The following is an 18,245-nucleotide window of genomic DNA, read 5'->3' on the forward strand; positions in this document are numbered from 1 at the left end:
AAAATAAATAAATAAAATTAGCATAAGAGATTGTTACAGATTAAGCATTGTTTTAAAATAAAGGTGGCTGAAAATGTTTATGGTATATCAGCTAAATGTTTAACTCTGTACTTGTCACCTTATGCATGCATAGAACTATAGGTGAATAATTTTTAAAATATACAATTATATTTTTATAAAAATGTAAACAAGAGGCAAATACCTGAATAGAATAATAGGGGGAAAACTCACCCTATATGTCAGGTAAATACAGTACATGCCTTTGCATGCATTCTGTCTTGTTTATATGTAAATGAAATCCTTTATGTTTTACAAGTGAACCATATGGTTCCAAATAAGATTAAGGAGACTTTGCCTTCCCCACCCCACTGGGCAGCCAGATCCTGTGGGGTTGTATTTAATTGCCACATGAACCTTTTGGTGTGGGTCATATTTAGCCTTAAAGTGCAGGTGGTTTTAGATGTTTTGTTTGACTAAGCACCTGCGTATACACAGACGGAGACAAAAGACAGATATCAAAAAACCTCACAGATCTAAGTCTCAGAGTTTGATTGAAACAGAGGGTGACAAGGTGAATCCCACATTCCAATTTTTGCTGCAGGCAGATTCTGGCTAAGGTTTCTTGGCACTCAAGCTCTTGCCTCTTAAGCTCTAATAGATTGTTCTAAAGAAAATACTGTGAAAGACTGACTTAGCTTTAACTTTGATGACTCATCTTTAAAATGACATTTTAATGCCCGGGTTCACAGACAAGGCTTAAGCCTAGTCCCAGACAAAAATGCATGTTTGAGCCATCTTTACTGAAAGCAACTTGCACTGTATCTTAAAATATGTCAGTGCCATTGTTTTGTCTCAAGATGCAAACCTGTAATTTTTATAAGGCACTTTTATAAAAGCTACTTAAATGTCCTAATTGAACTAAGGCCTGGGCCTGGTTTAGTCTAAGCCCTGTCTGTGAAACCAGGCCTACATTTTTATAAAGAATAAATGGGAAAGACTGTGGAACAGCAATAAATATTTTAGTTATGCTTATAGATTTTGAATCTATACCTATTTATTTTGCATCATTTATTTTTCAAATCAGTTTTCCTCTAATCACAACCTTGCAAGTGTCCTTGTGCTTCTAGCTCCACTTTGACAGCTGCTGCACCTTGCCTTTTCATGGTTGAACAGAGAGCCATCTTCTCTTCAGTGTAATTTTTCAAGATCATACTGTCCAGGGTCATCAGCAAGTTTATAAAGGCCTGAGGTCCGCTGCAGAACCTTCTCACTCTTGAATGCAACACGAATCACAGACCTGCAAAAATTCTCCACAGACAACAGATTAATGAGCTTACTCATCACTATTACAACATGCTCTATTTTGCAGTAAAACACTTGCTAATCTAAATATTAATAGTTAATAATAATAATAAAATTGATTCACTCCCTGCGGTACCGATGCGGTCCCCCCAGGGGTCACGGCCCCTGGTTGAAATCCCTTAAAGGGTTAGTTCACCCAAAAATGAAAATAATATCATTTATTACTCACCCTCATGTCGTTCCACACCCATTCATTCATCTTTGGAACACAATTTAAGATATTTTTTTCTGTAGAAATCCAATGGCTCAGTGAGGCCTGCAATGACATTTCCTCTCTCAAGATCCATAAAGGTACTAAAAACATATTTAAAACAGTTCATGCGAGTTCAGTAGTTCTACCTTAATATTATAAAGCGACGAGAATACTTTTGTGCGCCAAAAAAAACAAAATAATAATATTCAATACCTTTATGGATCTTGAGAGAGGAAATGTCATTGCTTTGAATGCAGGCCTCACTGAGCCATCGGATTTAATCAAAAATATCTTAATTTGTGTTCCGAAGATGAATGAAGGCCTTACGGGTGTAGAACGACATGAGGGTGAGTAATAAATGACATTATTTTCATTTTTGGGTGAACTAACCCTTTAAAGATCTACATTTGGGCTGCATTTGAAATAGCATACTTCCCTCTATAGTAGGCGAAGAGCAGTATGTGATAAAATAAGTATGTCTGAATTCACAGTACTCATAAAAGAGTAGACCAAAAGTACCCGGATGACCTACTTCTTCTGCCGTGATTCTTAAGTGTGCCTATGATGGACACTTAACTATCCCATGAGGCCACGCAAGAGGATTTGCAAATGGCGGTGACACAACGCAACTGATGCTGGTAAGTCACATGATAAGGGCAACATGGTGAATGTATTCATACCATGTAGAACACAATTCTTTAGTGATCGTAAAGAAATTACTTATTCAAAATAAGTACATACTCAAGAGAGTATGTGATTTCGGATGAAGCCTTGGTCCATGGAATCCTGCAGTGACAAGGGATCAGGCAAGAGTTAAACATCTCCATCTTGTTGACAACATAGTTTAGTTGTACTCTCTATTTTAGGGTGCAAGTACTTATGTGCCTGCCTTAGATCTTTACATGGTGTTGTGTTTCAGGATGGGAATTAAACAAGATATGTTACATGCCACAAAACACAGAAAGCTGTATGCTTATTGTTGTAGCTATTGTTATTAAGCTGACCTCTGCTGATGCATAAAGAACTTGGTCTAATTTGGAGAACATATTGTACAGAAAATAGAGATTTTCTCCTTCCCTGATACAAAATCTAACTTTTACCTTTAAATTTACCATTATTTGTATCAAATAACCACATGCAAAGGAGAGGTAATGCCTTTGAAAGTGGCTGAAGATATAGTATGTACCCTCTTGTGTTTTTTCACTGTATATACCAGGTCATGATACATCTATCAATAGCCATATCCATCACAGCTGATCATGTGACTGAAACATGAGATATGATCGGAGACAACACCCACATACAAATTGTTGATTTCAAGTGATTATTTAAATTATGTACTTGCATGTGAATTTGTGTCCATTTTACATTTAATTTTCAGTGTTTTAACAGAGATGGCCCAGACATATTCAAATAATTTCCTCCTCATCACACTGTCCTCTCTCCAAAAACCTAAATTCTAAAATTGCCATCTTGTTTGCAATTGTATTTTTAATGTCAGCAACTTGTCAGACTTTGTGGTGTGGGCATGCATTTAGGAGGTCAGCAAATTATCCTTAAACACTGCATAGACTCAAATCCCCGTTGCATTTACTGCACAATACTGCCACCTGGATGACAACTCTCCCTTGAGAATTACAAAACAAAACTGAACTCAACACAAGGGACAAAAAAAAAAAAATGCATTTTATTTATACTGTTTTACAAATTATAAACACTTTGGTAGAATGCAAAGATACAAAACAGAAAAAAAATAAGGCATATGGGTAGCACTACATTATGTTAGCACCTATATCTAATGGCAAGAATCAACATCCTTCATTTTATGCATAGATTTGCAATTTGGCACTCACGCCATTATAACCTTTAACATGCAGACACAAGACCAAAACAGCAACTAACCTTCCAAACCCAAGACAGGTCTTGTTTAAAAAAAATTCATATAGATAACATTACTGAAATACAACACGAAAAACACACAAAAAGGCCTGGTGATCTACATAGCTCAAGTATTCAGTCTTAACTTCTTATAGCGCCTAAAGGTGTATGAATTCCAAGACAATACACGTGAAACACTGATTCAATACTTGTTTGTTATGATAGCAATGTAACTGTCAGTCTGTAGAAAAGGCCACATGCTGATCTCAGTACATCAGATGAGTCACCTCTCTCAAGGCAAGATCAGATCAGAGACAATGTAATTACCATGTACATGACCTAAAGACACTCCTCTGAGATGTCTGAGTAGCTGAGAGAAAATACTTAGGAAACTTAAATTCTACCTGATTTGTCTTGGTGCACCTTGCGAGATTTGACTATTTTTTTATTTTTTGCATAAAGGACAATATAAAAGAATACATTTCTTAAAATGCATTTGTTTGTATATAATCCTAGAGGTTTGTTTCGGACAAATGTTTTCCTTAAGTTTGCATGAAATAGAAACAATTACAGCGTACAATACAAGATTGACAAATACTCTTTAATATTATGATTAAAATGTCTATTATAGTACATTGTTGGTTAACGAGAAAACATTTTGTACAATAAAGGGCTAATTTAATGTAAGAGAAATCCCTTCTCCATCTGGATGCTGTCTTGCACTGGAGAAGTCAAATCAGAGTAATTGTTTAAAATAAGCAAATCACAGCAGGATAAAGAACCCTTTAAAATAGCTATATGACAGTTGACACTGGTACCACTAGTTTATAAGACATATACAGCAATGCGGTTATCTTTATCTGCCCAGGATCTACTACCAACAGCTGTAAAACTTGTTTAACCTTAAAACAGTGATGCAAGGAAAAACATAAGTCTACCTGAGAAACACATGCATAAGGATTCTGCTCTCCAAAAGTTTTATAATTAGAGTAAACATGCAGGGGGGGGAGGGGGGTGGGGACACTACTAATATAAAATGATTACATGAACTGTAGGCCTTTCCTATCATATATACTTCAAATCCTTGCAAAGTCCTATATACACACATAAAAAAAAAAAAAAAAAAAAAAAGTAAAATAAAAGGAATGTTAAAGTTTCCAGTGCAAATTCTAATCTCGTTATTTCCAGTGCAAAACATGTTGGACAGTACTTGACCTGTAAAAGCTTAATGGATTATGAAAGCAAATATCAGTCATATGCAGCGAAAGCATTCATTGGAACTGCATCCTACTGTCTGTAAATGAATCCCTGTCGTAAGTTGTCTATTTTTATGACTTACAGATTTTTAAAAAAAATTATCTTAGAAAATTAAGATAAGATAAGAGTCTTATAATATACAATATAAGGCATTAGAAGGTGTTTATCCCTAGATATTTCGATTTTTTGCATTAAAAGGCCATTTAGCACAAGTCCAGCTTTAAACATGAAATTGCAGGTACTCACCCATATGGATCACAATACATACTACAGGACGGAACACCTGAAGTCTCTTAAGAAATCAGATTACAACATTTGGCATTAAAGCAAAGCAGTCACTCTGCTTGCATTTGCTCCCTGATGTCTGAAGGCAGCGTCTCAAACAGCACGTCTTCTACAACAAGTCCACTGCGCTTTAAGGCGCGACAAGAGCCAAGTTCAGCTGGTAAGAACTCAAAATGATTACCCTTTAACTCCAAGTGAGTCAGTACACCTAGGAAAGATATCTTTGGTGAAAGGACAGACAGCATGTTTCTGCCAAGCTTCAAAGTCTTGAGCTTCTTACAAAAGAAGAGCTCATCAGGAATATTTTCGATTTTGTTACAACTGACAGAGAAGTATTGAAGGCTCTGGAGAACACCTATCTCCGGTGGGATAAAACGGATGTCGTTGTTGGAAAGATCGAGGTAGCGCAGTTTGTTGCAGAGGAACAAGTGTGAAGGTAGGATCTCGATCTTGTTATGGCTAAAGTAGAGGCGCTCCAAGCTCCCGAGTTTTTTTATGTGTTCAGGTATAAAAGTGATGGCGTTGTGCCAAAGCTTCAGACTGGTCAGCTTACGTAGGTGCTGGAAGCTGAGGATCTCTTCAATGGAGCGTAGATTGTTCTCCTTCAGATCCAACGTCTGCAGATTAGTCAGGCTGAAAATAGCATGTGGTATGCGTTCGAGGTCGCAGTGCACCAACTCAAGTTCTATTAGATTCACCATCTTTTTCAGGTTGTTAAGCATGACCAGCTTGGTGCCATCATTGCAAATACAGAGGCGTTGTAGATGGCTGGCCACATCCACGATGGACTGAGGGATCTTGGTGAAGTTGCTCTTGAGTGCCAGGGTCTTCAGCGCTTTGAGCTCTCGTAAAGAGTCCAAGGTTACGTTCTTTGACGCATCAGAACTCAAAGAACCAATCAGATGGAGCTCTTCCAAGTTCCGCAACACATACAACCACTGTGGAAGTTCACGGCCATCATCAAACTTCACTCGCAACACCTTCAAGTTCTCCTTGAGGAATGAGGTGGCTGCACTGTGGATCTTGAGTGAGCACTGGTAAAGCGAAAGCTCCTGGAGATCCTCTAGTTGGGCAATGGCTGCTGGTATGGTAACATTATTAATGATCTCAAGCTTCAAAGACTGCAGCTCTGTCACCTCAAAGATGGTATCTGGGAGACCAGACAGCATGAAGAGTTGAAGTTCTAGCCTGTTATTGCTGTTGGTTTGCAGCTTCTGCCGAAGCTTGTCAGCAGTCCATTCATGGTTAAGGTTGAGCTGTTTCAGCTTGTTTTCACTCACCTCTGACAGAAACACTGCAAATCTCTTGGAATATAGGGGATCATACTGATCGATCATGTGCAACATGAAAGCAAAGTCGTTCTTTACATCTGGGATGTCATCAATTCCAGTCTCTTGCCTAACATATTCAAAGGAGTACTCCTTGAGAGAAATATAGAACAGCCAGTAGGATGTATAAAGGCATGTGAGTCCATAAATACCAACAAAACACAAATAACAGTAGGAGAGCTTAGAGAACAAGTGGGCCATAGTATGATTGCAACAGAAGTACCGGTAACCCGTCATGTCTTGCATGTTCTCAGTACAGGTAACATTAAACCTAACCTCTGACACCAGAGCACTGTTGTACGCAATTATAAGGATAAACTTGAGCACTTTTACAACAGTCTGACGGACATACATCATATATAATATATCACCCTCCTCCACATGCAGGCGGAATTTTTTGACCTTCTCAAACAAGGCCTTGGCTTGCTCTCCTTCCTTCTTGTCAAGGACACTTGCTGCTGGCTTGTCAACAACAATCTTTTCAGGAATTGATCTTAAAGACTGAGTCTTCTCCAGGTTGCCCTCTCCAACTGGAATATCAAGGTTTGACCTACTGGCACTGTTCTTCTTGTTGTCCTTCTCCTCAGGATTCTCCCCAGACACTTCTGACAGTGCTCTCGTAGTCCATGGAGAGTCAAAACACTTTCCCAGGATGGATATAAAGTGCTCAATTTTAGAGCTGGAGCCAGGAAACTTGAACCAGAAATTGCTGCACACCATGAAAATTAGGGTATGTATGAGAACCAGGTAAGGAAAGTACTTGGCATACCAATGCAGTGCCTTTTCATAGCACATTTGGTTTATGTAGTTATACTGCTGAATATCCAAGTTGGTCTTCAGTCCTTTCAACTCATGGACAGACACTAGCGCTACATGATTTGTGGAAGGAGGTGGGCACATCAGCTCTGTCTGGTTTAGTGAGAACGTCCTTTGAGGAAGGCATATGATTTTGTCTTGCATCACCTAAAAGGATAAAAGAATGCAGCTATTAGAATCAACACAATGCAATCAAGACATACTGAGACTATTGCTGAGTTTCCATCCAAATGTTTTGCATTTTTGTATAGCACATTTCTGAAATCTGACTAAAGAAAAGGCAAACATTGCCACCAAATGCATTATGCACATTATCTTGAGGGAGCCCGTCTGTATTATGTTTCATGGACCTGCTGAATGAACTTGCATCAGGGAGAATTACATTTGCCATTCTGAAGCAATAATTCATAGTGTTATTAAATGCTGCCAGGAGATATGCAGAATCACACGAGTGCATTAGCTCATATTTAATGAACACCATCAGACATCAGAATTTATGTGGATACTAAGGGTATAATGGTACACATATATTCGTACTGAACATTTTTTGTACAGGTCTTTAAGTTTAGGACGCATGTGTACCAAATAAATGCAGTGTTGTTTTAAAGGGTTAGTTCACCAAAAATGAAAATTCTGTCATTAATTACTCACCCTCATGTCGTTCCACACTCGTAAGACCTTCGTTCATCTTCGAAACACAAATTAAGATATTTTTGATAAAATCCGATGGCTCAGTGAGGCCTGCATCGCCACCAATAACACTCCCTTTTTCAATGCCCAGAAATCTACTAAAAACATATTTAAAACAGTTCATCTGACTACAGTGGTTCAACTTTAATATTATAAAGCGACGAGAATACTTTTTGAATACTACTCAATAGTTCACGTGACTTTGGCAGTTTAATTCATGCTCCAAACCACTGATTTGAAACAAAAGATTTGTTAAGCTTCGAAACGTCATTAAGCAGTGTTTTGAAATCGTCCATCACTAGATATTGTTGAATAAAGTTGCTATTTTGTTATTTTCGGCGCACAAAAAGTATTCTTGTCGCTTTATAATAATAAGGTTGAACCACTGTAGTCACATAAACTGTTTAAAATATGTTTTTAGTAGCTTTCTGGGCATTGAAAAAGGGAGTGTTATTGCTGCCGACGCAGGCCTTACTGAGCCATCGGATTTTATCAAAAATATCTTAATTTGTGTTCCGAAGATGAATGAAGGTCTTACAGGTGTAGAACAACATGAGGGTGAGTAATAAATAACACAATTTTCATTTTTGGGTGAACTAACCCTTTAACTTAACAGATTCTCCCACGATAATAACAATAAAGCCTAGTTGATGAAGTATTTCTGTTTGCGACCCATTCACAGCTCACGTGCAGAGCGAAAACGACTATGGCGGAAGGTGGACGTGAAGCTGAGGAGGATTTTATCACTAAATGAGGAGCTACCTCTACAATCTGGATCTGGTACACACAGATATATTTTCCCTCGCTGAACACTACCGAACCGCCATTATTGTGTACTGTTACACCCCTAGTGCATACCCACTTCTAATTAATGGGTTTTGTTATTCCAGTATTTTCTGTGTGTACAAATCTTAATGCTATGTCATACAATAGCATTCTGGTGAACTGTGTGCTTTTTAACGTTGCTACAGCTTGGGGAGGTGTTCAATAGGGGTTCAGGTCAGGGTTTTTTTTGTGCAGGCCAATCAAGTTGCTCCCCAACAGAGTCAGTAAACCATGTTTAAGGACCATACTTTGGGTAATCCTGAAAATCCACCTTTGAGAGTTTACACACAGATTAAGTGCTTGCTTCACATAAAAGTAGCGTTCATCCATACTGTCATTCTAATTATACTAATATGCCAAAGTCATTTTCCCTGAATGTAAAAAATAAAGATGAAAGCTAATGAACCTCAAACACACCAGTGAACAAACAGATAAACCTCAAGTGTATAACAGTAGATGAGGATCATTTGATGTATTGAATTTCCAATAACACACCACCTTTAGATTGCCGGGAATTATGTAACAGTATCTGATGAGACGCATTTCTTTTAAGATAACTATTTTGGTCTCTGACATCAGTGTTGTGACTCAGACAGGAACTGAGAAATCATTATACTGGCCACTTGAATTCTAAAGGGAGGTGAAATACCTTTGGGTTAGCAGGAAAAGGTGACCAACAACTACTCAATTTTGCATTAAATATTTTTAAAGGACACACCAGGCAGAAAAAAAACAACAACATTTCACTAGAAGTGAAAAGCAGTAAACAAAAGAATTCTGTATTCGTTTCAAGATGTGTGCCCTTCCCCCTTTTTCCTGCAAAATAGTTTAGCTCGTCTGGTAATTACCATGTGGTTTCTGCCTGCAAAGGTAATGAGAAACAAGAAAAATCAGCTACAAAGAAAGGAAAAGAGAATTAGCTCTAAACAGCACCATAGTGTTTACAGCACAAAAGGCAGACTGCAGAGTAAAGCCTGCTAATGAAGCATCAGCAGCTCTGAACATGGCATCTCTGCAGTAAAATGGATGTGAGGCGCAGCAGCCCCAAGTGGCTAATAAAAAGCGCATTATGCACTACAGGCCTCTCAAAGTGCCTCCAGTCAAACATGGTCATTTAGTAAAAAAAAGAGGCTGTTTATTCCCCCTTCAGAACCATGGGATTATGCAATGGCATTAGTAAAATAATTAATTAGGACAATTATTACTACCTTCACTGGGATCATCATTAAAATCCAGTTACAATTTACAAATTGCAATACATCAAACAGCTGTGCCATTCTTTGATGCACACCTCCAGGGGCAGTGGGGATATCCCCACCCTAACAATGGGTTCCTGTTAATGTTGTTTGTTGAAACTAAAAATAATTTAGGATCATCTAAAGGAATTGAAACTGAAGGGCAATCTTGCTGCTTGAAGCTCCACCCACTAGTTTATGAGGCCGGGCAGTTAGACTACAGGAGTCATTTTGTGTTTATAGAGGGGCCACCATGAGGGGAAGGAGGGGTAATCTTTTCGTGTGTGGTGACTGGAATTTAGCTATTTTCCATTAGCAAGCTCCCACTTCTTTATGCAGTATGCACTGCCCAACAGTGGGCTGTTCATGCACAGAGGAAATCCATTTATGGTGTGAAGTCATTTATTATTCCATTGCTGTTAATCAAGGAAGACTGTATGTTTCAGTACTGCTTAAAGTGGAAATTACGCAGTCAGTCAAGTTAACATTATTTAGTAAATGGATTTCCACTCTAATCAAAAATTATATAACAAACACAATAAATGTAACTAAACGGAAAAAAAAAAAACAATGTTTTGTAATAGCTTTTGTAGCAAGGGTATGGCCATCTTGCAGTACTACAACCTGTGACGTCACAGGGTTGGTTGTCTCTGTTGAATTAATAATGATTATTATAGTTTCGATTCTTTGATGTTTTTGCTTAATTGCTGCAATCGTTACTAGTGATAAATAAATTCATAATATCTGTCTCCAAGAAGATGACCAATAGAGGGCTCCAGTGCTATTTGCAAGGCCATTTTTAGGGCTGATGATTGGAGAGAAAAAAAAAAATAGGCAAACAAAAATAAGTCAGGACTCCAGCAGTGAAGGAAAAGTTGGTTAAAACTTTATTGTACGGAATGCAAAAGGATCAAGAACAAGACGATGGCGGGAGTAGGGATAACGTTTGGAGATTATCCAACGTATGGGGTCCTGATTGGTAAACGCAGAGTCAAGGTAAGAAATCATTATTTTGCGTCAGCTTGTTGTGGAATGACAGAGGGGCATTTATAATGGTTGTCGTTCATTTTAATTTCTGACAATCATTTTGGCAACATATTGTATATCCAAGTACAACAAAGGAAATCTTGAGGTGGTGGGGGGTGTCTGAATGTGTATCGGGAAGCGAAGCAACTGTTCTCCCTTTCTCCCTTTTTTTATGAAAATGTACTCTTTTGTCCTTTGCTTTAACACTGTAAAACTCATTTTTACATCCAGGAGCAATGCAATAGTGGTCCAGTTTCCATCTTTCACTGTCTCTGTCTTTATCTTTCACTATCTGTCCTCCACTGTCTGCCTCTCTACTGTTGTATGTTGAACTGAGGTAAGACAACCAACCCTGTGACATCACAGCAAGTGTAGTACTGCATGATGGTGGCGCCCTCATTAGAAAAACTATAACAAAACTAAGAATGTGCAAGACTAGCCGACTAGTCGATTAAGCGTTAGTGCTGCTGCTAGTTGACTTGGAAAATATTAGTCATTTAAAAAAAATAAAAATAAAAAAAAGAATTCACATTTATTGTTTTGCTTTATATCTTTACAAAGGCTACATTTAAATTACTGTCATTTTAATGTTACATCTTGAAATTAATATATTATTTTGAAAAGTGTATATCTGCAGCAAAACAAAATCATTTAATTTAACCTCAGGTTTTGTCTCGGAAGATGAGCAACGTGAGGGAGGATTTTGAAGGCTTACACAAGACGTTTCCATTTTCTTCTATGTCATGTCAAACTAGTATAACAATTAAGCTTGCTTGAGGGACAATACGTTATGAAATTTTATATCGGATTAAAAACATTATGAATGAAACTTACTTTACACTTGAACAGTTGCTATATCAACATCCTAACAATAAGAAAATATGGTCAAATAACGTATAATTGTCAGTATACGTCAAGCTTTTCTTGCGATTTTGCCGCCTGTCATGTGTACAGATACTTTCCATACATGAGAAGCATGTTCATGACTTACATGGACAAACATTTATTTGAGGAAATCTGTTTATAATAGGTTATTAGGTTTGAACTTAGTCCTACACTGCCTATTGACTCGTTGATTTGAATAAATGGCTACTGTTGCTTAAGTGAACGTTCAAGTTTAATATAATGATCATTATGCAAGGCAAGCACGTCGCATGTATCTGACCTATTTTTAGTGGCATTCAGTGTGGGATTTGACTATTCATAGTTTAAATGTTCTTTCAAATGGATCGCATATACAGACTGTCTCCGGGAGGCGCAGTTGCAAAATTTCCATTTAAATGTTAAGAAATTAGTCGTTGCATACATCCCTAAACAAAACATCTTTTTTTTTTCTTTTAAATGGTTACATTTATTTCGTTTGTTATATCATTTGATTAGAGTGGAAATCCATTTACTAAATAATGTTAACTTGACTGCCTTTACAAGAGGTTTCCACTTTAAAATGTTTAGCTTTTCAGCAGTAAAAATAAAATAGTAGCGCTCTTTTGGTATTTGGCTTAAGGAGAAAATTTTTTATATTTACCTGCAGAGTGCATCCAAACACACCTATCATGAGCATGACCACAGAAAGATAGTCTGTGAACACATCCCACCATGGCTTCAGAACCCGGAAAGCCGGTTGCTGTTCCGTGAACTGCCGGAATTCGGTCACTGGAATCATCCTCCTGTAAAGGCACAAAGAAGAATTATGAATTATGAACTGTCTATGAATGTTTTGAATAGCATGATAAACTGTAGGAGGTTTTGTTTAATGACTTCAATGATCAGCTGAAATTTATCAAAATACAGTACAATACATCCATATACATAATTTAATATATATATATATATATATATATATATATATATATATATATATATATATATATATATATATATATATATAATAATATAATAATATATATATATATATATATAATATAATAATATATATTTGTTTCAGTTTTGCATTTAAATATGGTTGTCACTATGAAGTGACAACTTTGCAGTGTGTAGTTAGGAGTATGAAAAATAAAACTTTTATTCATATTGTAAATGTCGATCACTTCTTGTTAAAACTTTAAACAAAACCTCTGATTTGCCACTATGTTAATGAGCTCAAAAGTCATGTCTGTGATTGGCTACCATGCCAAACACTTCAGAACACACACACTGTAAATAGAAACCTTTGACACTCTTCACACAGCATGCATGCAAACAGCTTCTGACTTTTGACAAGACTACACTAGACTTACAGGGTTACTTCACCCAAGAATGAAAATTATGTCATTTATTACTCACCCTCATGTCGTTCTACACCCGTAAGAACTTTGCTCATCTTCGGAACACAAATTAAGATATTTTTGATGAAATCTGATGGCTCAGTGAGGCCTCTATTGCCAGCAAGTTAATTTACACTTTCAGTGCCTAGAAAGGTACTAAAAACATATTTAAAACAGTTCATGTGACTACGGTGGTTCTACTCTAATATTATAAAGTGACGAGAATACTTTTTGTGTCCAAAAAAAAAAAAAATCAAAATAACGACTTTTCAACAATATCTAGTGATGGCCGATTTCAAAACACTGCTTCGAATCTTTTGTTCTGAATCAGTGGTTCGGAGCGCCAAAGTCACGTGATTTCAGCAGTTTGACACGCGATCCGAACCACTGTCATCAGATTTCATCAAAAATATCTTAATTTGTGTTCCAGTGATGAACGAAGGTCTTACGGGTGTGGAACGACATGAGGGTGAGTAATGACAGAATTTTCATTTTTGGGTGAACTAGACCTTTAATAATAAATTGATGGAAGATAAACAGTAATAAATTATCAATTTAAACTATTTGCAAATAATATTTTATTTTAAAATATGCACACATTCACTCCTATTTGTATGTCTAATATGTAAAAAAACGCAAAACATTTCTTGTCTTGTCACATTCAGCGCAAACCTTTCACTGCTAAAACTAAGGCATAGTCCACACGTACATGAGTATTTTTATAAACAGATTTTTTCCTCCATTTTAAAAAACAAATCATGTCAACATGAAAACGCAGAACACGCTTTGAAGCACTGTTAAGAGCATACCAAACCAACAAGTGGTGATATAACCCGATCCGTAAAGCCATGTTGGCCAATCAGAAGCCTGGAAAAAGATTATTACCGGTTCAGGTTCTAACGTCACAAGCCAAAATCTCTGGTCTCATCGTCTACACGACAACACAGCAACCAGAGTTTCTGAAAATCTTCACCCTGGTAGAAGTTTGCAAAAAGGTTTGGTTTCAGTGACCGGATACTACGTTTACATGTGGACGAACAGCCAAACCACATAGAAAATGCTGCGGTTTTAAAAATACCCGTGTTCGTGTGGACAGGGCCTAAATTCGCACTCGTCTTCTGTGAACTGTAAGTCATGCCTTCTTTGATTTGATTGGACATCTCAATCATTTTGACATTGACAAGTGCTGTTACACCACTGAGTCAGACCAGCCAAATAAAAAAGCAACTTTTAAAACATTTTGTCACCCTAACAACAAACATAGCAGTGCGTAATGAAGTGCAGCAGAGCAGCATCAACAATATCAAAAATTGAAAGGGACAATTTAGTTATTTCTAATTATTTCAATGTCTATTTCAAAATGTCTACCCCCTCAATGTCATTGTTACGGCCCTGCTAGTATGTATCATGGTAATTATTTATTATTGCATGGCTCTCTGGATGATTCTTAATTCAATTACTACATTCAGCAATCAAATAGTTCTGAAAAAAGGACTGTTGTCCAGATCAACACCTTATAACTGGCTGCTCATCCATTAGCGAGACTTTATACCCTTTCCCTCAATGGTCTCTCCTAGTAAACTAATTTAAATTCAAATCCATGAATTTATTTATTTGGCAAATTTCCAGGTAATATGCAAAATAAAATTGCACAAAGCAAATATCTCTTTAGTCTGTGAATTAAATCTGGAATATTAATACCTTGTTTTATTGCAAATAAATAAATAAAATCTCCTGAGTTGCAATAAAAAATGTCCTATGAATACTGAAAGACAATGGATAAGGATCAAACTCATCTTAAGTATTCAAGACACCTCATCTTAAAGACTAGCATAATATGCTGCTCTTACACTCTAATGATTCATAATGAAGGCAGTCTAGCAGACTTCGTCTAATCTCTTTTGATGCACTCCTTGCATCATATGATACAAAATGCATATTCCATTGGTCTTATTAATTATTGACATTAGTGCTGCATTGGCTTCACTTTGCAGCAGTCAGCCAGTCAAAAAAAATCGGTTTATATTATGTACCTATAAAAGGCGTGCACAGATGGAGAGCATTGATAACAAACAAAGTAGTGAAACATAGAATGCAACGAGGAAAAAGAGTAGTACTAGAACTAGTGTACATCTATTTCACCACCATTAAGGAGTAGACTTACTAAGGAACCTTTCACAAAATGCAGAAAAGTACTCAGTTGTAGTCCTTCCCCTGATGTAACACAACTGAAATCCATTTGAAGTCAGGCAATCTAAATTATGCTTTCTGATCAAAATGTCAGATAAGCTAAAACATCCCTCATATAATTTACATGCAAGACCAAACCAAAAAAAACAACACTTCACGGTCTGTAAAAGGCATCAGAGTCAAAATGTGATTGCACCAAAATAAAATAAACACTAAAAATACACTAGTATTCCATATAATGGACAATGTAATACACTCTTAGGCACAACTTAGGCACTTAATTATACAGATGATGATCTTTGCTAAACCCTAAACCTCCAACAATCCTACTGATGTCAGTCAAATTTAATATTTAAAGTTAAACATGATTTGACTGATTTATGAGTCTATTTAAAAAGTGTCCTCTCAAGCCAGTTGTCAACATGCTTCACTGTATTTGTAAGGAATTTTACACACAAAAAAGTCCTTCACAAGTTTAGCCAAACGTGTACACGAACAATTGAAGGAAAGTGTACAACACTAGTAACTTAATCATCACAAACCAGTCAGCAAATGAATTATACAAACCCAACCTCAGCTGACCACAAATCCTCAAGTTGTGTACTTGCTGAAAATGTTAACCATTCAATGGTGCTTACATCAGAGTAAACACAATCAGTCTTCTACAGGTTAAAACATAAGTATCCACATACTGTTTGTCCTTTTATAAATATTTCTCAAGAAAAAAGATGCAATCTGCTTGTGTACTGTGCACAGAATGACTATATCCTAACCACAACCATTATAAAAAAAGAAACCTAGGGGTACAAGAACGTCGCTGTATATGCAACATGCTTCAACGGGCAGCCTTCTTCAGGCAGGGAAAAATATTTGGACATTTGTGAACAGCTGCAGCAGTTCAAGTATCTGGAACTCCTGATTCCTACTAGCTGATTTGTTACAAGATATATTCCTCACACGTGTTTGAAACTTGTGTAAAAAGTACACAAAAAATCCTCACACTCCCATGAGCAAGACATAATGATTAATAATATGAATAAATGTTAAAAGATAAAATAACATGACTTATATTATAGATAAACGCTAAACAATGTCCAATGTTAACACGCTACAAGACGGAAAATAATAAAATGTTGGCAAACTGAATGGAAAAATCCAACGCGTTCTGATAGACAAGAAATAGACAAGAAATAAGCAGTGCAGAAATGGATGAGAGTCTATGCATGTTCCTGCAGACCTGTTATTTAATCTAATAGCTTTAAGTATCCTACTAAACTCAGATCTGACCATCTTCTGGAGCAGCTCTTCCTGCCAGGAAATGGGGCGATTCTCAAATATAGTCGTGGAAAAAAACAGTATACGACTGAATCACATCCAGTCAGCAGGACGAAGAGCTCACTTTCAGATAGCTCAGTCATAGCATGCGCACGGAAGAAAGATGTTTGATAATGATACGTTGGGCTGATTTCCTCTACCGCTAATTACGGAAAGCGAAATAAACAACATTAATTCACTCTCACAGGACAAAACAAAAACAATGCACGTTCACTCATGAGATTTTAATTTCATTTTAAATCCGCACATTTGATTTGAATCTCTCAGGAGACATTAAGTTATTTTGAGTATTTTAAATGGATGCCTGTATCTAATGACTATGGGTATATATTAGGCTAGTAAATGTAAAATAAAATACAAACTAAACAAAGATTCATTCAAGAATCACTGATGCAAAAATTGGAAAGTTATTCTATGAATCTATATCGACACTTTCCCTGCGGTCCTCAATTTTCTTTCGTCTCAAGTGTCTGTAATTTCAACAAATTCGCTCCACCAACACGTATTTGGAACAATAACTGTACCACGTTTCCTCACTGAGGGGGTTTGAAAAGTTAAACGCTGTCCCGGGCGCGTTTCACTATTTCAACGATTATCCCACAATTACGTCATGAAGATAGAATAATTTAACATAAACATTTACAATCCTAATGTTTGGTCGCAAAACGCCGATACGTGAAGCAAACGGTCCCAGTTTTCACTCACCTTTAACTGAATTGAAGGTACGTTCTCCGTCTACAGCTGAAGATTCTAGCGGGGGCTATAGCATGTCCTTGTGGCTGCGGTTCTCAGTCTCTCCTGTTCTCCAACTGCCATAGGCTGAGCTGCCTGGGCGGGACTTCAGTACACGGGTAAATGAGAGACACAATAGCGCTCCCAGAACAGCCTTTCTCACTTTCCGTTTAGATATTGCGTGTGTTGTGTCGTGCTACATCTGTCCATGACCCGTAAGCACCTCATTGTTACAGGAATTCTCAAGGGCAAGAGCATATCCTCCACCGTCCCACCATTTTAACTAACTAAATAAAACCATTTCCTATGCGTCACCCTAAAGTTAATTATGGTTTTAAGATTTTATGGTCATTATTTAAGAAAAAAAGCTGTGAGAATGTGCTGTAGAGATAATATAACAAGGCAAGGCAGTGGTTTATTGTAAAACACTGTAATTCACACAGGGTTTCTGACCATAGGCTATTATCATTGAATGACCCATACATTACATAGAGAGTGGAACTGCTAAACAACTTTTCATGAAATGTAGGCCTAATAAAAATTTAAAAATAGAGTAAAGGAACTTTTAAGGGTATTATATATGGAAATGGAAACTAACGGCAATGAGCTATGAAAGTGTCCACAAACTATTCATTACTGCCAGACTCCTCCACACCAGCCATAGCAGACATTAACTTTGTCATCTGTCTCCCTGTCTCATAGCCTCTGTACTAGATCATATGTTTACAGCGTGTCTGATTGGCTGCACCATCTGCCTCAGGCTTGCATGCATGCTCCCTCTTTGTTCTAAGGAAACCCTCTTTGACATTGGGTGCCAGAGACTTTAAAA

The 18,245-nt window shown here is 37.1% G+C and overlaps 1 protein-coding gene across 1 annotated transcript; it reads right to left on the minus strand.

Moving 5' to 3' along the window:
• Positions 1 to 3,222: 3,222 nt before the first annotated feature.
• On the minus strand, positions 3,223 to 17,628 carry lrrc8c (leucine rich repeat containing 8 VRAC subunit C). Its single transcript, XM_051897496.1, has 3 exons — positions 17,390 to 17,628; positions 12,421 to 12,562; positions 3,223 to 7,266 (listed from the first exon to the last, which is right to left on the minus strand). Exons 2-3 carry the CDS (start codon positions 12,556 to 12,558, stop codon positions 5,026 to 5,028), a joined length of 2,379 nt encoding a protein of 792 aa, XP_051753456.1. The 5' UTR covers positions 12,559 to 12,562; positions 17,390 to 17,628; the 3' UTR covers positions 3,223 to 5,025.
• Positions 17,629 to 18,245: the final 617 nt, after the last annotated feature.

This window comes from Ctenopharyngodon idella, chromosome 6, assembly GCF_019924925.1.
Source record: "Ctenopharyngodon idella isolate HZGC_01 chromosome 6, HZGC01, whole genome shotgun sequence".
NCBI lineage: Eukaryota > Metazoa > Chordata > Actinopteri > Cypriniformes > Xenocyprididae > Ctenopharyngodon > Ctenopharyngodon idella.

Coding starts and splice junctions, on each gene's coding strand:
- lrrc8c (XM_051897496.1), bottom strand. CDS start 12,558: ATGATTCCAGTGACCGAATTCCGGCAGTTCACGGAACAGCAACCGGCT. Junction 7,267..12,420: donor TGTTTGGATGCACTCTGCAG/GTAAATATAAAA, acceptor TTATCCTTTTAG/GTGATGCAAGACAAAATCAT.